The 21066-nt window shown below is 40.2% G+C and overlaps 1 protein-coding gene across 1 annotated transcript in view; it reads left to right on the top strand.

Moving 5' to 3' along the window:
• Positions 1–738: 738 nt before the first annotated feature.
• The window catches only part of BTRC (beta-transducin repeat containing E3 ubiquitin protein ligase), a 181997-nt gene continuing 161669 nt past the window's right edge, over positions 739–21066 (top strand). Inside the window, exon 1 of the mRNA XM_047073328.1 lies at positions 739–879. Within this exon, the coding sequence (XP_046929284.1) occupies positions 832–879 (48 nt within the window). The 5' untranslated portion in view covers positions 739–831. The remainder of the gene's footprint in view (positions 880–21066) is intronic.

Raw genomic sequence — 21066 nt, forward strand, 5'->3', positions numbered from 1 at the left:
TAGTGTTTTTTTCCACTGAGGTAGACACAATCTAAAATCATACTGTCCCTTTGCAGGACAAACTAAATACTTACAAGCTTTGTTTGCTCGATGGCCATTATACCCCACCACTGAAGGCATTTTGTAAGCACTTTTTGACCCTTAATGCAGGCTTAAATCCCGGGGTTAGCAGTAACAGGCAATGCCTTCTGAGTACTAAACACTCAAAAATTTCCTGAGGTGAGTTCTCTCTGACCCTGACTTCTTGTGGGGGTAGAATAAGGTGCTCAGGGGAAGTGTGGGGTGATAGGTTAGAAGGACCTTGAAATGTGCACGGGTCCGTGAGGTGCTGCCAAGACCTCTGCGTCTTCTCAGTTTTTCCTAGCGTTTAGGCTACAGGTGAGGCAATCGTCGCCATCTTGATATCAAATGCCAGGCGAGCCGCCACTGGCGTCGCTCGGTAACCACGGAGACACCCGTGCCCCCTCCCGTTTCCCATCCGTAGAGGCTGTAAACTACGATTCCCATCAGCCTATTTTCTCTACTTGATGGCGAGTTGTCTAGATTTGCCTTTTGGCCGCCGCGACCGTGCCGCAGTGAACCGCGGGAGTTGCGGTTCGCGACTAGGCCTCGCTTTTTGCCGCGGGAAACTCCGGCACTACAAATCCCGTGAGCCAGTGGGCTCACGCATGTGCACAGAACAGTGGGTCCTCGTTGGCCCCCTGCCGGAGCCTGAGAGGTAAGAGAGGGCGGGGGAAGGAAGAGGAGGCGGATCCGGGAGCTGCGTTGGCTGCGGCCTGGCACCAAGGGGGCGGCCCCGGCGGAGTGCAGACCCAGTGGCCCCCGGTGATTATGGACCCAGCCGAGGCGGTCCTGCAGGAAAAAGCGCTCAAGTTTATGGTGAGGAGAAGGCGCAGGCCGGGGTACTGTGGAGGCGGTGGCGTTGGCGGCGTCGCTGAGGCTCGGGCCTGGGCCGCCCGTCTGCGGGAGGAGGGGGCAGCAGGACCCTGGGCCGAGGCCCGCGGCGGGGGCAGCTGAAGGGACGGGACGGGAGAGCTCCAGGGAGGCGGGAGGGGGTTGCGGAGAGGACCCGGGGGTGGGGGCAACAGCTCCGCCATCTTGTGGATGAGAGGCCAAGTGACAGCGGGAGCTTAATCAGGGAGGGGGCTCTGGGAGGCGCGCGGGGCCCTGGAGGGAAAGGGGCGTGGGGACAGTTACTGAAGAGCCGAGGAAGCCCGGAGGAGATACGCCGTGAGGCTGCTGGCAGGGCCTTCTCGGTGTCAGGGTTTCGGGTAAGGCCCAGGAGAGGAGGTTCGTTCAGGAGTGGGGAAGGGGAGCGAGGGATAGTGGAAGGAGAGCAATGAGGCGGGGGGCATGGGGGAACCGGCATGACGGGATGCAGATGGATCTAAGGGTGGAGGAGAGAAAGCCAGGGCAGGTGGGAGACTTGTTTTGTAGAAGGTGGGTGGGGGTGGTGGTGGTGCGGGGAGGGGAGATAGCCTTTGCCTTCAGGGTACAATCCCAGCTTGGCCAGACTGGTGTTGACAAACTCTGGAAAGGAAGAGGCCATCCTCACGAGGATGAGGGCTAAGGATGGAGACCTAGGGTTGTGGTGATAGTCTATAGGACAGGAAGGGGGTGTTGATGGTGAGTCAGAATTACAAATGTCACAAAAAGGGATACATACTCTATTTTGAAAGGAGAGGCTAATTATTGTAGCTAGGATGAGGTGATAAAACACAAGAGATTGGCCTGTCAGGGAAACAGGTACAGGAGATTGGGGGGAAATTAGTATCTAACAGAGTAAAATAAACCATAGTGCTTAATTGTAAAGACAGTAAAACATGGGGGCCTGGTGCGGTATCACTTTCTGGGGAAGGAAAGGCCATGGAGATTACAATCGCTGGGCTCCTAAGAAGTGATGAGATCAGTGGAGAAATTCAGGAGATAAAGAGGAGATGTAATTAGTGGAATAGATGTCAGAATTGGTGTTTACTTATCAGCTTTAGGTTGAAGCACGGTATGAACTTGGATTGGAATTTGTTGGGTGTATTTAAATCCTTTGGAGCCTAGTTCTTTAACTTTGTATCATGCTTTTCTTTGGCTGTGCTTGTTTGGCAAATTTGTATAGGCTGATATTTGATGCTTTTAATCTGATGCTTCTTGTATATCCTAGGTGTAAAACCAAACTTCGTGGTTACTGCTAAAGAATGATGGAATGCATAGATTGCTATCTTAACAGATGGCCTTAGGGATACTGATATTATTTGCGGTGGAGTCCTTTTTCAGAAGTAATTGTAACCTCTCATTCCAAATCTCATTTCTTTGATAGTTATTTTGTTTCTGCCTGAAATACCAAAGCAAATCTAAATAAACCTGGACACTATTCTAATTGAAATTAGGCTTTAAACTGCCCCATTTATAAGAATACTTTTTCAGAGACTGGTCAAATTTACTAAAACTTAGTGCTTTCAAAATCACCTACCTAAAGTTCAAGTGTATCATTAACAAAATCCCATTAGGCCTGAGGAAGGTTCTTGAGTTTCTGCCAGTGTTGAAATTCTAAAATATTAAAATTTTTTGGACTTTAGAAATAACAGGAAGTTGCTTTATATTTTACTTTATATTAAATAATCTCTGTGCTTAATAACCTGTATGTCAGCTTCTAGATTTTAGTTAGAAAATTGGTAGATGCTTATTTTTGTTTTCCTACTTAGAGGTTGGCTGTCCTGATCTTGACACTTGTGTCAGATTTAGGGAATAATGTGATTTATAGATCATAAAGAGACATTATGAGATAATCTTCTTTACTCTTCATTAGACCTCAGCCTAGGAACATTCTCAACCACTTGATTTTTGCTTTGTACCAGTGAGTTAATGTTTCGATAATGGTCTCCCGATTGAGTTAAAGTGGATCTGGAGATGGCCATGTAGTAGTTTGCAGCTTTTAGGGAACCACACATTATTAAATATTGAGTCAGTTTTCATATGGAGAAGCCAATTTTTTCTTTAATTTTAGTTACTTTCATTTTTGACCTTGCCTGCTATCTTGGCTGCTGCTGTTTGAGAAAAGACCAACTGGAAGAGCGTCACCAAGAATGACGCCTAAATAACCGAAGCAGAGAATGGAGAGTTAGAAATTTCGTATTTTTCAGCCCAGTCACAGTCTTATTATGAATCTGAGTAAGTCACAACTTGCCTTTGGTCCCATTTACCCTGCTAAAACACGTCTCTTTACTCAGTCAGTTTTGAGATAGGAAGAACTTTTATTTGTGCTTGTACCAAGTCATTAGTGCACAATCCACATGGAAGAATGATCCTTTTAATCAAATTGAAATTTTTATATAGTTTTTGGATTGTTTGGGTCTTATTCCTTCCCTCAACTGCGAATTGTGAATGGCAATTTTATACAGATGCCCTGATTTCCGTGGTTTAAGAAAATGTAAAATTTATTTAATATGCCAACATGAAATACTCTCTTTCATGATTTTTGCTTATTACAACATTAATGTAGTGCTTTGATTAGGAATTTTACAGTAAAGTCTTATTAACAAGACTGCTAATTCAGAGTTGGCCATAATTTACACATAGTCTAGATTTAAAGTTTACTCTTGGATACTTGTCAAAAAATAGTTTAAGCAGAATGTTTAACTTTCAGAAACAAATCACATTAAAGCAGTAGTATACATTGAATAACCTGTATGCTAGTATCTCATTCAGCTTTAGCAGGTCCTCAAGTACCTTCTTAATACTTGGTCGACAAAATTATAATTCAGAATAGATAAATGGGAACTGGAAGAGGGTCTGAGAAGTGGAATGAAAATGATTGAGGGAATGTAGGCACCATTTTATGAGATATTAAAAAAATGTACACAGTGGATGGAAAGATGAGTTGAGGGCTGGATTTGAAGTTTATTTTTAAAAAAGGATAAATGAGTCCCAGAATATTAGATCTGGGGAAACATTTGAACTTGGATGAAATAATTTTGGGGCATATAAAATATTTTTTATAGAATTGATAGCTAAGTTAAACACTATAAAAGATAATTTGTGGTAACAGACTACCCCACAACTTAGTAGCTTAAAAAACCAACTTATTATTTCTCTCAAATTTGTGGTTGATGATGGGTTTTCTTTTTCACGTGGTGTTGGCTGGAGCGCCAGGATAGCTGGAATGTTCAGAATGGCCACACTCACATGGCTGACCATTGCCTGAGTTCAGTTAGCCCTGAAGGCCTTCAGTCCTACTTTATGTGGGCCTACTTTCTCCATGTGGTCTTTGGATTTAGGTAAGCATGGTGCCTGGATTCTAACAAGGAACATTTTAAGAGATAGGAGTAGAAGGCAATCAGCCAGTTCTTTTAAGTCCTTGGATTGGAAGTCTGAGAATGTCACTCTTGGTCAAAGATAGTCAAGGCCAGCCCAGAGTCAGAGGGAGGGGAAATAATCTCTGCCTGGAGACAAGAAGAATGAGGTGCATAAACAGGGAAATTGCTGGGGGCCATGCCCTTTTGAGACTGGCTACCAGGGATGCTATTCTAGTTGGATGTTCAAGCTAAAAATACAAATGGGATCAGCCAAATTTGTGAATAAAAACACTAGGTTTGCTTTGGAAGCATCTTTTTTTGAGGTTAACTTCTTAAGGAACTGACATCTCCTGCATGCCTTGCCTTAATAACATTACTGCAGAGATAATACCGGGTGAATTATATGATTCAGTAATTTCTTATTTGCTTGAGAAGCATATGTATCTAAAAGCAAGAAATTGCATTTTAAAATACTCAGATTTTTTCACTGTGATGGGCTTTTCCTTAAGTCAGTGAGATTGATTACCAGCTGGTTGGGTGAACATTTGAAACTAGTTCTTAGTTTAGTTGTCGGAGTTTCTGTGTGTCTTTTACTTGTTTTCAATTTAAATTAGCCTTCAGTTTCTTTTTTTGGATACTCATATAGGTATTAGGGTATGAAATTACGAATTAGTGGTAATTCTTTGTGCTAATTTTTTGAGTTCATGTTTGTGATGTACATAATGTATTACTGGAAGTGAATTATTTTTTTTTTAAATTTTTTTTTTTCCAACGTTTATTTATTTTTAAGACAGAGAGAGACAGAGCATGAACGGGGGAGGGGCAGAGAGAGAGGGAGACACAGAATCGGAAACAGGCTCCAGGCTCTGAGCCATCAGCCCAGAGCCCGACGTGGGGCTCGAACTCCCGGACCGCGAGATCGTGACCTGGCTGAAGTCGGACGCTTAACCGACTGCGCCACCCAGGCGCCCCTGGAAGTGAATTATTTTTTTAAGTTTATTTAGAGAGAGAGAGCATGGGGGAGGGGCAGAGAGAGGGAGAGAGAGTATTTCAAGTAGGCTCTGCTCTGTCAGTGCAGAGCCAGAGGCAGGGCTAGAACTCACGAACCCTGTGAGATCATGACCTGAGCTGAAGTGAAGAGCTTGTCACTTAATGGACTGAGCCACTGAGGTGGCCCAGATGTGAAGTATTAGTTGTAAAGTGAAAATTCTGTTTTGAAAGATTGTCAGAAAAAAATTTTTTTTAAGTTTATTTATTTTGAGAGAGAGAGAGAGGGAGAGAATCTCAAACAGGCTCCATGCCATCAGGGGGTCCTGATATCATGAACTATGAGATCATGACCTGAGCAGGTATCCAGAGTTGGAGGCTTAACTGCCTGAGCCACCCAGATGCCCCAGATAATAAGTGGTCTCTTTTTAAAGTTCATTTTCTAATTTAGCAATAAAAAATTTCTGATAGGGTGCCTGGGAGGCTCAGTCAGTTAAGCCTTCCACTCTGGATTTTGGCTCAGGTCATGATCTCGTGAGAACCCCGTGTCCCGTTCTGCACTGATGGTGCAGAGCCTGCTTGGGATTCTCTTCCTCCCTCTCTCTCTGCCATTCCCCCTCTCGCATGCACTCTCTCTCTCAAAATAAGTAAACTTAAAAAAGAGAGCACTTATTATTGTATATTATTTATATAGTGTTTAAATCCTGAAAGAGGAAGCAGATGAGAATTTTTTTCCATTGCTAAAGGAAGATGGGATATATATATAAAATCTTGATCACGTATAGAAAAGATTATTTTATGGTAAATGGCATCACAATTAAAACGAAGAAAGAAAAAGGAAATCTTTGTGCTATTGAAGTGTTTTAAAATACCATTTACTTTGTAGCAATATTAAAAAAATTTTTTTTGATGTTTATTTATTTTTGAGAGAGAGGGAGAGACAGAATGTGAGCAGGGGAGGGGCAGAGAGGGAGAGACATAATCCGAAGCAGTCTCCAGGTTCTGAGCTATCAGCGCAGATCCTAATGCAGGGCTCAAACCCATGAACCGTGAGATCATGACCTGAGCTGAAGTCGGACACTCAACTGACTGAGCCACTCAGGTGCCCCAGGATATACTTGCCTTCTTATTCCCAAGCTATGATCTTACCTGACTTGACTCTGTCAGTAATGAGGTAACCACAGTAGAAGTGGGCGAGTTGTGTTTTTTTTAATTTTGTGTGTTTTTAAAAATATAGTTAGCCATGAATAGCTAACAACTATCATTTACTTATTGTTTACTATGTGCTGTTCTAAATTCTTTTTTTTTTTTAAGTTTATTTTAATCTCTGTGCCTAATGGGCTCGAAATCACCACCTTAAGATCAAGAGTCGAATGCTCTTCTGACTGAGCCAGCCCTATGTCCCTAAATTCTTTATAGATATTATTTCATTTAATCCTCCCAATAATAGATTCAGTACTATTTCCATTTTCAGATAAGAAGACTCATTCCAGAGAGGTTAAGTAACTTGTACAAAGTCACTCTGCTAGCAAGGAGCCTGACATCAAATCCATGCAGTCTGACTCAACCCTGACTTACACTATTTTTAATCTTTGAAGAGCAGAGAAACAATGGAATATAATGGCATATTTCTTTGCTAGTCACATGATAGCTGGAGTGGAAGAGTTACTGTCCAGACTTATCTATAGATTTTCTAATCATTTGAATTACTGAGGAAGTGGAGTAAGACTTTATAGTTTAGTCACAGCATTACTGTATCAGTTAGCTGTTGCTGAGTAATAAAACCCACAAAATACCATCACACACAATGGTAGACATTTATTCTCATGAATATGTGGATTTGCTGAGTATTGGATGGTATAGGCTGGGCTTAGCTGGGTGACTCTGGACATTGCTGCTCACTGAGGACTGTTAACATATGATATTCTGGGGCTCAGACTAAAGAAATGGTGACTTCTCAGGCAAAGCTCTTCTCATTGCTACAGCAAAGGCACAAGAGAGCAAGCCCAATTATTCAAATACCTTTCAGTCATTGGTTGTATCACACCTGCCGGTATTCCATTAACCAAAGCAAGTCACATGGGCAAGCCCAGAGTCAAAGGGCAGGAAAATATACTCTGCCCGTAGAAGGCATGGGGGAGGGAGAAACTTGCCCAATAATGCACTTCAATAACAATAGTCTGTACTCTAGTACATTTGATTTATAGAAGAGTGATAAAATGTTTACTATGACAGCTATTGTGCTTTCTTTCTGCTCTTCATTGTTATGCTGTCCTGACTAGCACTTTCTCACTTTGGTTAGTGAACAACACTTTCTGGTTGGATACTTTTAGAATCACTATTTAATATAACAGGTGCCTTTGCATAATGTTATGTACAATTAAAAAAGGGCATAAAGAAATAGTTAGAGGGGCGCCTGGGTGGCTCAGTCGGTTGAGCTTCTGACTTTGGCTCAGGTCATGATCTCACGGTCCGTGAGTTCGAGCCCTGCGTCTGGCTCTGTGCTGACAGCTCGGAGCCTGGAGCCTGCTTCGGATTCTGTGTCTCCCTCTCTCTCTGACCCTCCCCCATTCGTGCTCTGTCTCTCTCTGTCTCAAAAATAAATAAACGTTAAAAAAAAACTTAAGAAATAGTTAGAATCTTGACTTTAATCCACAGATATGCCCTGAAAAATTCATCACTATTACAAGCTATTCTTCAATCCCTGGGGAGGATAAAGTTGATGTCATTCCAGTGGCATTTGTAACAGAATTTGAACTGTAACAGAATTTGAATCAAGGTCATACATAATGCTTTAACAACTCCCTTGGTAGCAGGGTTAGAGCTCTTAAATCCCTTCTCTGCACCTAAACTTGAGGCTGCAGAGATATGGTACTGGTATTTTCAGATGTCTGGGGGAATTTCAGGCTTTCACTGAAAAGTCATAGAAATAGACCTCCAGGTATTATAGCATGTGGATAATACCTTTGCTGCTCGGATGCACAAATCCTTGTACTTGGGAACTAACACATTAGCACTAAATTGTTAATGTGGTTGTTTGTGAATTATTGGATTATTTCAAATATTTCAAAATATTTAGTGACATCTGAAAATGTACTAGTAAACATACACACAAAAGCATTACTTGGGTGATTTTCTTTGCATTCTTTAATGTTTTCTAGATTCTACAGCGAATGTGTATTGTTTTTAATAAGAAATTTAAGTTTAGTATACTGAGTGCGTATACTTATAAAACAAGTGCCTCAAATTAAGACCTGCACTTGATCATGGACTGCAGTGTAGCCAAGCTCATTTTCTTAACTGGAAAATGGGCTGTTATTAGTTTTACCTTCCTAAAAACGTTCTCTTTTTTTCTCCTTCTCAGTTCATTTTAAATTGTAAATTGCCATGTATTATGTATTAATTGATAATTTATACTGTTAAACTCCTATGTATCCAAGATTTTCATTGGGAATTTAGGACTGTGTGTTCCTAAATTGTGCTGGAGCACTGTGTTTTCCTTTTAAATAATACTTGGCATATTCAGTGGGTTGACAGCTGAAAACGAAGCCATGATAGTTGGCATGCAATGTGATTTGATAAAAATGTGAACATAAACTGAGTTGCAAAGCATCGTGTTACATATGGAGGGAGGTGGTTACGGGGGCAGGAGGGGACGAAGATACAAAATTAAATAAAACTTCTGTCTCCTCTAGAACTTCACAGTCTATTGAGAAGATAGGCATTTATAAATACCTCTTAAGGCACACCAGTAAGTGCCAAAATAGGGGCACAGAGTGTTACAGAAGTTAACGGAGGGGAAATCAGTTTTAACTGGAGAGATCTTTGGACTCTGTGGGAGAAGATAGCTTCATATTGGATCTTGTAGAATAGATAGGTTTTGATAGACTTGTTTTTGAGGTGGGTAATTCCAGGAAGAGGAGGGAGTAGTTTGGGTAAAGGTTAGAAAATCAGGAGATGGGCAGGCACAGGTTGAGTAGATAGATACGACTTGAACATAGGTGCATAGCAGACAAGAAAGAAAAGAAATACTGAGTACTGGGGAGTTTGGATTGAATTATATTGAAAAATAATATTCTGGTGTACTTTGTGTATGTGTCTGTGTAAGCTTTTTCGAGAAGTAATTATATAAAAAAGCACATAAATCATAAATAGGTCATTCAGTTTTTACCCTGATCACTTAAAACATTTTTTTTTGTTTATTTTTGAGAGAGAGAAATAGCGCAGGCAGGGGAGGGGCACAGAGAGAGAGGGAGACAGAGGATCTGAAGCAGGCTCTGTGCTTACAGCAGAGAGCCCAATGAGGGCCTCTAACTCACAAACCACGAGATCGTGACCTACCTGAGCGGAAGTCAGACACTTAACCAACTGAGCCACCTGGGTGCCCTGATCACTTGTTTTTCTTTCTTTCTTTCTTTCTTTCTTTCTTTCTTTCTTTCTTTCTTTCTTTCTTTCTCTCTTTCTTTCTCTTTCTTTCTCTTTCTTTCTCTTTCTCTCTTTCTTAAGTTTATTTATTTTGAGAGAGAGTGAGCAGGGAAGGTGAAGAGAGAGGGAGAGAGAGAGAATCCCAAGTGCGCTGACAGTGCAGAGCCTACTGAGGAGCTTGAACTCACAAACCATGAGATCATGACCTGAGCCGAAATCAAGAGTCACCCAGGCACCTCAGTGATCACTTCTGTGTAAGCATTATCTAATATCTAAAGATTAGTTTTACCTTTATTTGTATTTAACCTCATATAAATGGAATCATTCCAGTATATATTCTAAGTGTCTGGCTTCTTTTGTCCCACGTTGTTTGTAAGACAATTCATTCAGGTGTTTTTGTTAGGTGTGTAGCGTGTTCATTCTTATTGCTGTGTAGTATTCCAATGTGTGACTATACTTCGTATTTTTAGCCATTCTACTGTTGATGTACATTTGGGCTATTTCCAATTTTTGACTATTGTGAATTGTGTTGTTATGAATAATCTTATACATGTCTTTTCTTGAACCTATGTACATATCTTTGTCGAGTATATATCTAGGAGTGGGATTGCTGGGTCATAGACTATGAAAATGTTTAGCTTTCATAAGTACGATGAAATTCTTCTCCATTTCACACTTCGAACAGCAGCGTATGAGAATTCCAGTTGCTTTGTGGTCTTGTAACACTCACTTGTTGTCTTTTTCATTTTAGCCATACTGGTAGATGAATGGTACTCAGTGCTTTAATTTGCATTTCCTTAGGGACTACTGTAATCAAGCACCTTTTTAGGTTTATTGGCTCTTTAAATATACTCTTTTGTAAAGTGTCTACTCAAGCCTTGGTCATTTTTTTTTTTTTTAATTTTTTTTCAACGTTTATTTATTTTTGGGACAGAGAGAGACAGAGCATGAACGGGGGAGGGGCAGAGAGAGAGGGAGACACAGAATTGGAAACAGGCTCCAGGCTCTGAGCCATCAGCCCAGAGCCTGACGCGGGGCTCGAACTCCCGGACCGCGAGATCGTGACCTGGCTGAAGTCAGACGCTTAACCGACTGCGCCACCCAGGCGCCCCTGGTCATTTTTTTTTAAATTGATTTGTTCCTTATATTCTGAAAAATACAAATCTTTTGTCAAGGATATGGTATCTTTGTATGAACAGAATGTTTGTTTTCAGACTTTCATTTGAGGGATCAATAAAAAATGTCACAAGATTTTGTGTACTACCTAGGATTTTGTACTACATAGGATTCACGGGATTAGCAAGTTTTTTTTTTTCCTCTACGTACCAGTACTTTAAAAACAATCATAATGGGGCACTTGTGTGGCTCAGTTGGTTAAGCCTCCTACTCTTGATTTTGGCTTAGGTCATGATCTCACTAGCCCTGTGTTGGGTTCCATGTTGACAGTGTGGAGCCTGCTTGGGATTCTCTGTCTCTGTGTCTCTCTCAAAATAAATAAACTTAAAAAAAAAAAAAAGAATCATCACAACACCATCATTTTATAAAAGAAAGAAATGCCACAAATAGCAAGGATATAATCTCAGGATAAAGGAAACTCTTTAGGGTAGGCAGAATAAACACCCCCCCCCATTCCCCAATTCCAAAAATCTGTGAATATGTTAAATTACATGGGAATTAAGGTGACTGATGGAATTAAGGTTGCTAATCAGTTGACTTTAAGATAGGGAGATTATCCTGGATTGTTCATGTTGGTCCCAGTATTAATCACAAGGGACCCTAAATGTGTAAGAGGAAGGCAGAAGAAGAGGTCAGAGTGATGCCATGTGAGAACTCAATCTACTGTTGCTGGCTTTGAGGATGGGAGAGGAGAGGCATGAGCTAAGGAATGTAAGCAGCCTCTAGAAGCTGGAAAGGACAAGCTAGAGCCTCCGGAACAGAATGTATTCCTACTGACCCCTTGATTTTGGCTCAGTGAGACCCATTTCAGACTTCTGAACTACAGAACTGTAAAATAATAAATTGATGTTGTTTTAAGCCACTAAGTATGTGGTAATTTGTTACAGCAGACACAGAAAACTAATACACTCTTTCTCAAGAGAAGATGGTTACCCTTGGAGTGTCTGGGTGGCTTAGTCCATTAAGCGTCCCACTTTGGCTCAAGTCATGATCTCACTCATGGCTTGTGAGTTCGAGCCCTGCATCGGGCTCTGTGCTGACAGTTCAGAGCCTAGAGCCTATTTCAGATCCTGTGCCTCTGTCTCTCTCTCTGCTCCTCCCCCACTTGTACTCTGTCTCTGTCTCTCTCTTTCAAAAATGAACATTAAAAAAAAAAAGGTAGTTACCCTAATTGGGGTGTATATGTTGATAAACATGCGTATATACATACATGCATAATATCAGTATCTTTATCTTTAGTGTTTGATAACTACCAGTGCAGTCCTTTCTCTTTCTGTCAACATTTTATTTTGAATCAATCTCAGAATTACAGAAGAGTTTCAAATGAAACAAATGAAATTTTTTCCTGAATCATTTGAGTGTAAGTTGTCACATCACTAAATGCTTTCGTGTGTATTTTTACAAATAAGGACATGCTACATAACTATAATAAAACCATTCAGAAATTTACAGAGTATAGTTACAGATCTAACTCTCAGACCCCATTCAAACTTTGCTACCTGTTCCAGTAATGTTCTTTATAGCAAAAACGATCGAATCTAGAATCACACACACATTGAATTTAGTTGTCATGTCTCTTTAGTCTCCCTTCAGTGTACAACAGTTCATTAGTCTTTCTTTGACTCTCATAACTATGGCACTTTTGAACATGATAGGCTAGTTATTTTGTGGAATGCTCCCTCGATTTGGATTTATCTGATTTTTTCCTCATGATTGGATCCAGGTTATGTATTTTTGGCAGAAATCCCACAAAAGTTATGCTCTGTTTTACTCATTGCCTCCTATCGGGTGACACATGTTTTTATTTGTCTTATCATTTTGTTTACTTCATTAAGGTGGCATCTGCCAGTTTCTTCTTTTAAAAATTTTTTTCTTTTGTAGTAAATATTTTATGGAAAGAGACTTTGGAACTAGGTAACTATCCTATTTTTTTCATCAGATTTTCAGTCCATTTATTTGTAACAGAATGGGCTTATGAAACCCTGTTTTATTTGATGGGCTATAGTCCATTACTGTCATTTTTATCTATTTTTATTTTTATTTTTATTTTTAATTTTTTAAAATTTACATCCAAGTTAGTTAGCATATAGTATAATGATTTCAGGAGTAATCCAGTGATTCATCCCCTACATATAACACCCATTGCTTATCCCAACAAGTGTTCTCCTTAATGCCCCTTGCCCATTTAGCCCATCCTCCCACCCACAACCTCTCCAGCAACCCTCAATTTGTCCTCTATATTTAAGAGTCTCTTACATTTTGTCCCCCTCCCTGTTTTTATATTATTTTTGCTTCCCTTCCCTTATGTTCATCTGTTTTGTATCTTAAATTCTACATATGAATGAAGTCATATGATACTTGTCTTTCTGTGACTGACCAATTTTGTTTAGCATAATACCCTCACTCTAGTTCCATCCATGTTGTTGCAAATGGTAATATTTCATTCTTTTTGATTGCTGAGTACTATATTGTATATATATACCACATCTTCTTTATCCATTCATCTGTTGATGGACATTTGGGCTCTTGCCATACTTTGGCTATTGTTGATAGCACTGCTGTAAACATTGGGGTGCATGTGCCCCTTCAAAACAGCACACCTGTATCCTTTGGATAAATACCTAGTAGTGCAATTGCTGGGTCACAGGGTAGTTCTATTTTTAATTTTTTGAGGAACCTCCATACTGTTTTCTAGAGAGGCTGTACCAGTTTGCATTCCTACCAGCAGTGCAAAAGGGTTCCTCTTTATCTGCATCCTCACCAACATCGATTGTTGTTAATGTTAGCCATTCTGACAGGTGTGAGGTGGTATCTCATTGTGGTTTTGATTTGTATTTCCCTGATGATGAGTGATGTTGAGCATTTTTTCATGTGTCTGTTGGCCATCTGGATATCTTCTTTGGAAAAGTGCCTATTCATGTCTTTTGCCCATTTCTTCACCGGGTTATTTGTTTTTTTGGGTGTTGAGTTTAAGTTCTTTATAGATTTTGGATACTATATTTATTTTTTAAATGTTTATTCATTAAAATGTTTTTTTAATGTTTATTTATTTTTGAGAGAGTAGGGGAGGGGCAGAGAGAGAGGGAGACACAAAACCCGAAGCAGGCTCCAGGCTCTGATCTGTTGGCAGAGAGCCTGACATGGGGCTCAAACTCAACTGCGAGAACTGCGAGATCATGACCTGAGTCAATGTCAGATGTTTAACTGACTAAGCCACTCAGGTGCCCTAGATGTTTACTCATTTTTGAGAGAGAGAGCAAGTGAGCAGGGGAGGGGTAGAGAGAAACGGGGATAGAGGATCTGAACTGGGCTCTGCACAGACAGCAGCAAGCCCAATGCATAAACCATGAGATCATTACCTGAGCTGAAGTCACACACCCAGCCAACTGAGCCACCCAGGCGCCCTTCAGTGCTGTCATTTATTTTGATGCTTAAGCTGTTCCCTGTTTAGCTTATGACAGTGCTTTCAAGCTGCTTCCTTTGTCTTTTTGATGTATTCCCATCATTCTTTAAGCATTTTCTTTCTTTCTGGTATAAGAAGGTATTATTATATTTAAAAAGGCTCATCTTGTATTTTTTCCCTCAGCCCTGGAATCAGTGATTTCTCCCAGTAGCCTTGGTTTCTTTAGTAGAGAATGATCTTTAGAAGTCAAGATATGGGTGTTAGATGTACTCATTGCTATTGGGGTCTCACTGCTCCCAGGTCCTCTCACTGGACAGAGGTAGGGTATATATGTATGTGTAAACATGCACGCCTGCATTTATGTCACTATTTTAACTCTATCTACATATTTATTTCAAACCATGAGTTCACTTTGATATGTCCAGTTCTAGTCTAACACTGTAATAGGTTTCATTCAGTAATTTCCTTAATTCCCTTTTCTGACAGTGAGTTGGTTTTCATTATCCTCAATGTATTTTATCAGTCAATTTCCCTGTATGTGACCAGTTTCTCCTCTTGCTGCTGTTCCTGACATCTACCACATGGATGGCATCCTCACCTTACTCAGGCTCCAAAATCCCATATCAGGCTGCTGCCTCTACTCCCTGTTTGAACATCTTTCTCACTTCAGGCTCTGATACCCTGCACTAGGTTGCTCTTCTCAGTCCATTTGGATTCCAGCACTCCATGCAGGGCTGCCAAGGCTGCCATATTCCTGTATGTACATCCTCTTTATCCTGCTAGCACTCTGACTTCCTACAGTAGATCAGTGCTGATCCCACCACCCATCTTGTGTAGACTTATATTGTGCTTGGCCCTGACTAAACTGGATGCTTTTTTTTTTTTTTTAAATCTTGCAAAACAAACTGTATACCCATTTAACAACAATTCTCCATTTCCCCCTTCCCTCAGCCCTTGGCAACCACCATTCTACTTTGTTTCTATGAAATTGGCTACTTTAGAGACCTCATATAAGTGGTATCCTATAGTATTTGTTTCTTGGTAAATGTCTTATTTTTTTTTTAGCAGGATGTCCTCAAGGTTCATCCATGTTGCAGCATATGTCAGAATTTCCTTCCCTTTTTTTTTTTTTTTAATGTTTATTTACTTTTGAGAGAGACAGAGAGTGAGCAGGTGGGGGAGCAGAGAGAGAGAAGGAGACAGAATTCCAAGCAGGCTCCATGCCACCATCACAGAGCCTGATGTGGGACTGGAACTCAAACTGAGAGATCATGACCTGAGCCAAAACCAAGAGTCGGATGCTTAACCAACTGAGCCAGCCAGGTGCTCGTCCTTCCTTTTTTTAAGGCTGACTAATATTCCATCGTATATAAACATCACATTTTGTTTATCCATTGATCTCTTGCCAGATGCTTGGGATCCTTCCACCTTTTGGCTATTGTGAATAATGCTATGAACATGAGTCTAGAGATAGTCTTTTTAAGGGGGTGTCTGGCTGGCTCAGAAGAGCATGCAACTCTTGATCTTGGTCATGAGTTCGAGCCCTGTGTGGGTGTAGAGATTATTTAAAATAAAATTAATTAAAAAGAGATAATGTCTTTAAGACCCTGAAAGGCTTTATTGTTTTACCTTTTCCTTCCTTCCTTCCTTCCTTCCTTCCTTCCTTCCTTCCTTCCTTCCTTCCTTCTTTCCTTCCTTCCTTCCTTCCTTCCTTCCTTCCTTCCTTTCTTTTGAAACGTTTATTCATTTTTGAGAGACTGAGACAGTGAGAGTGGAGGAGGGGCAGAGAGACAGGGAGACATAGAATCCGAAGCAGGCTCCAAGCTCTGAGCTGTCAGCACAGAGCCCAGAGCAGGGCTTGAACTTGTGAACCATGCAATAATGACCTGAGCTAGGTTGGACGCTTAACCACCTGAGCCACCCAGGTACCCCACCTTTTACATTTAGATCTATAGTCCATCTGGAATTAATTAATTAATTAATGTTTGGTGTGAGGTAGAGGACAGAATTCAGTTTGTTTTTTAATCCAGTTGATCCGATGTCATTTATTGAAAAGATTATTCTTTCTATGTTGCATTGCAGGGTCACTTTTGCCATATACCACCTGTCTGTATAGCTTGTTTCTAGGACTCTCTGTTCTGTTCCATTGTTCTGTTATTCTTGTGCCAATATCATACTTTCTTAATTACTATATTTTTATATCACTTCTTGATATCTGATAGTATATGCCCTTCAGTTCCTCCACACCCCCCCCCCCCCAATTGTACTGGCTATTCTTGGCTTTTTGCATTTCCATATATATTGGAATCAGCTTGTTAATGTCCACAAAACATATGCTGGTATGATTTTTATTGCATTGAATCTCTATATAAAGTTTGGGGAGAATTGAGATTGTAACACTATTGAATTTTACAATCCATGAAAATGGTACATCTTTCCATTTATTTAGGTCTTTAATTTCTCTATGTAGAGGTCTTTCTACATTTTTTGTTAGGTTTATTCCTAGGTATTTGTTATTTTTAGATGCTTTTTTTTTAAGATGCTATTTTTAAAATTTAATTTTCCATTTGTTGCTGATAGTGCAAAGGTTTTTTAATCTGAAGTCCATGGCCCCCCTTCAAGATATAAACACATGCAAATACTTTTTTTCTGAAAGGTCTATAATTTACATCTGAACCTGATTCCCACTGAGGGCAATAACAACAAAGGTTAAAGACCACTGTAGCAGTTTCACTTAGAGTAGATTGGACTTGGGAGGAGGGAATAGACAGAGGCAGAGAGGTCACTTAGAGGTTATATAATAGTCCAGGTAAGAAGCCATATGGGCTTGAGCCAGGACAGTAAGTATGGAAAGAACGAAAGACACTTAAGGAATATTCTCGAGATAGAATGAATAAGGTTTGCCTGGAGTAGGATAGGAGAAATACATAAAAAGAGAAAAGAGTAAAAAAAGGTGTCAGGCATGTTTGGGGGCAGTTAAAGGGAAGTTTTCCATAGCAATAGATACGGGAAAATGAGTATTTGGCAGGTAAAGATGTTGAGATAGTCCCTAATTCTAACAAGGAGACTAAATTTAAAATATATTCACATAGATAAAAATGGGCATGGGGCGTCTGGGTGGCTCAGTCAGTTGGTTAAGTGTCTGGCTTCAGCTCAGGTCATGATCTCATGGTTTATGAATTTGAAACCCGCATCGGGCTCTGTGCTGACAGCTCACAGCCTGGAGCCTGCTTTGGATTTGTGTCTCCCAATCTCTCTGCCCCTCTCCCCCACTCATGCTCTGTCTATCTGTATCTCTCTCTCAAAAATAAATAAAAACACTTAAAAAAAATGGGCATAATGGTATATTTGGGATTTGCCTTGGGATTTGGAAGGTGGAAAGCTGAGTGAAGGGAATCCATTATATGCTATTCCATACTTTTCTGTGTATATAAAAGTATCATAGTAACAAGTTAAAAGAGAAAGATTTATCCGCATAGAGAGTGAGCCAAATTGAAGTTCTCTGGACCACTCACCTCAAATTCCTATGTGATAGAAAGATCAGGATTCATCTAAACATTATATTTGGCTTTTGAGTAATTTCATGATCACTGTCTTGTGCTGTGACACTGTTTTATCAAGATCAGCCAGATAAGGATGCTCAAAGCTACAAAGGCTTTCCATGCTAGCTGAGGTAGGCCAAGTGCGTGGATGTGGCTAGGAGTTAAGGAGAGGAAATTTAGCTAGGTAGATGGAACATGGCATCTGTTGGCAACTCAAGTTTCGCAAGGGCAGGATATTCTTTCAGGGGGAGAATAGTGACAAGAAGTCTGGGTGCAGATATTCTGAGGAGATCCAGATAGACGGCATCAGTATGTACTGAAAACAGGTAGCAAGGACGCTGATTAAAGTTTGGGATCAAAAGTCAAACTGGAATACCCAGCAAGGAACTAAAGAATTCATTCATTCAATTCATTTATTCATTCAACCAGTACTCATTAGTGCCTGCTACAATAGTCCTACACTTTACCATGCATAAGAATTATTTGGAGAGTGTGTTAAATTGTAGTGCAGATTCTCTGCTTTTCTCCCTCCACTTAATTTAGTAGGTCTCAAGAATCTGCATATTTAACAGTGTTACTTCTTTTTAATGTTTATTTTATTTTATTTATGTATTTTTAATTTTTTTTAATGTTTATTTTTTGAGAGAGCGAGAGAGAGACAGAGTGTAAGTGGGGGCAGGGGGGGTGCAGAGAGAGAGGGAGACTCAGAATCTGAAGCAGGCTCTAGACTCTGAGCCGTCAGCGCAGAGCTTGACACAGGGCTCGAACCCACAGACCACAAGATCGTGATCTGAGCTGAAGTTGGATGCTTAACCAACTGAGCCACCCAGGCGCCCCTATTTTATTTTTGAGAGACAGAGAGAGAGAGAGAGAGAGAGAGAGAGCGAGCTAGCGAGCACATGAAAGCAGGATAGGAGCAGAGAGAGGGAGACAGAGATCTGAAGCAGGCTCCACGCTGTCTGCGCAGAGCCCCATGTGTGGCTCGAATTCATGAACCATGAGATTATGACCTGGGCCAGATGGTTAATCGACTGACCCATCCAGGCACCCCTCAGTGTTTCTGATACAGATATTTCTCAGATCATGTTTGACAAAAGTCTAGTCCACTGTGTTCTGGCCAGTCTACCGACAAAGAGGGAGTGGGGGAGTATTGTGGCTAGAACCAAAGTAAAAGGTGAAGCATTGTACGTGAAGAACATAGCAGGAAGGAACTGAGTTAACTGGAATCAAAAGTGAAGGCAGGTGGTAATCATTTTGTAATATAGTATGTAAGTGTATTAAATCAACGTATTATACCCCTTAAACCTGCACACTTTTGTATGCCAGTTATATGTCAATAAAGCTGGGGAAAAAAGAGTGAAGGCAGAATGACACAAACCTCATGGCAGAGGCTTGGAATCTGAATTCCAACGGATTAGATTTCTAAAAAGAATTTACTTCTGGGGGCTGTTTGCAGCTAGAGAAATTGGTGAGCTATGAGCGGCAGAAAAATAAGCAAGATAGGCCATTTATAAGAGGTATATCTAGCAGAGGGGCACCTGGGTGGCTCAGTCAAGAGTGTCTGACTCTTGGTTTTGGCTCAGGTCATGATCTCATGATTCAGGTTTCAAGCACCATGTTGGGCTCTGCACTGACAGCGCGGAGCCTGCTTGGGATTCTCTCTCCCTCTCTCTGCCCCTTCCCTGCTCGTGCTCTTTCTCTCTCAAAATAAATACAAATAAACTTAAAAAAAAGAAGAGGTACATCTAGTAGAAGAACAATAGCAACATCCCAAAATGTGGACACTCTAGGTATGTTAAAATTACCTCACAGTACAAAATAGTAGTCCCTGTTGGTGCTTATGAAATTGTTGTGAATAGTTCTGATGTTACTTTTATTGTTAGTATTTTAGGAACCTATCACATGTGTGAAAGTAAATAACAACAGAATACCTCCCCAGTTGTTTCATATTGCTCTTAAGTAGAAGTAATGTTAAGGAGCAAGGGAAGAATTTTGAGGAATCACTGAAGTATTGCTTAAAAGGCATACTTAAATGGTAGAGAAATTTATGATGAAAGATTAGTCTCTGGTACAATTACCTAGACTGGAATGCTTTTGAGCAAGGACCTCAGGCTGACCTCAAGTGACAGGCACATAGCCACAGGCTCTCTAGGTAGTGAGAAATTCTGTCTAAAAAGGTCTTTTTCTCTCCCATCTCTTGGATCGTCATCACCATCTGCCACAGCATCTTTCAAATAGAGGAAGGAAGATATAATTTGATACAATTAAATGAGGTAAATGTGACAGTGCTTTCTAGGCCATAAAGATATAGTGGCGATGATACTTTTAGAACAAAATTCTAACCCGAAATAATTCACACAGACTTTCAAGGTTTATTGAATAGGCATTCTACCACTATTCCATTTTACTGCTTGAGCATATATTTATTCATGCTGCTGTGTGCAAATTTTTGGTCTTAGTTCTTTAAAAAAGAATTTTTATTAACATCCAGTAAAATTGAGTTTTTTTTGTGTATAGGTCTCAGAATTTTAACACATGTGTAGATTTATGTAACTACCACCGCAGTCAATATACAAAACAGTCCCACCACTCTTCCCCAAAACTCCCATGTACTATGTTCCCCCCCACCCCATCTCTAACTTTTAGGAACTGTGAACTTTCTCTCTTATTTTAGTTTTATCTTTTTGAGAATGTCATGTAAATGGAATCGTAGAGTATGTGATCTTTTGCCATTGGCTTCTTTCACTGAGCACAATGCCCTTGAGATAGATTCATGCAAGTTGTTGCATATATCAATATTCCATTCCTTTTCATTGTTTAGTAATCCATTGTATGGGTTTTACCACATTTTGTCTATCCGTTCACCTGTTGAAGGATATATGGGTTGTTTCTGGTTTTTGGTGACTTTAAATAGAGCTGGTATATATACTTATGTATAGGTTTTATGTGAATATAAGGTGTTTTTTTTTTTTCTGTAGGGTAAATACCCAGGAGGGGAATTGCTGGGTTGTATGGTAAACACATTTTTAAATTTATAAGAAACTGCCAGTTTCCAAGAGTGACTGTACCATTTTTTTAAATTGAAGAATAATCGACGTACAATATTGTATTAGTTTCAGGTGTACAATGTAGTGATTTGACATTTACATAAATTATGTAAATTTACTTAGTGTAAATGTAAATGTAAAATTACTTAGTGTGGTCACCACAATAAGTCTGATTGCAGTCTATCACGATATAAAGTTGT

The sequence above is a fragment of the Lynx rufus genome, unplaced genomic scaffold, assembly GCF_022079265.1.
Source record: "Lynx rufus isolate CCGP_SWC_20201006 ecotype Redwood Valley unplaced genomic scaffold, mLynRuf1.p SCAF_11, whole genome shotgun sequence".
In the NCBI taxonomy this organism is placed as follows: domain Eukaryota; kingdom Metazoa; phylum Chordata; class Mammalia; order Carnivora; family Felidae; genus Lynx; species Lynx rufus.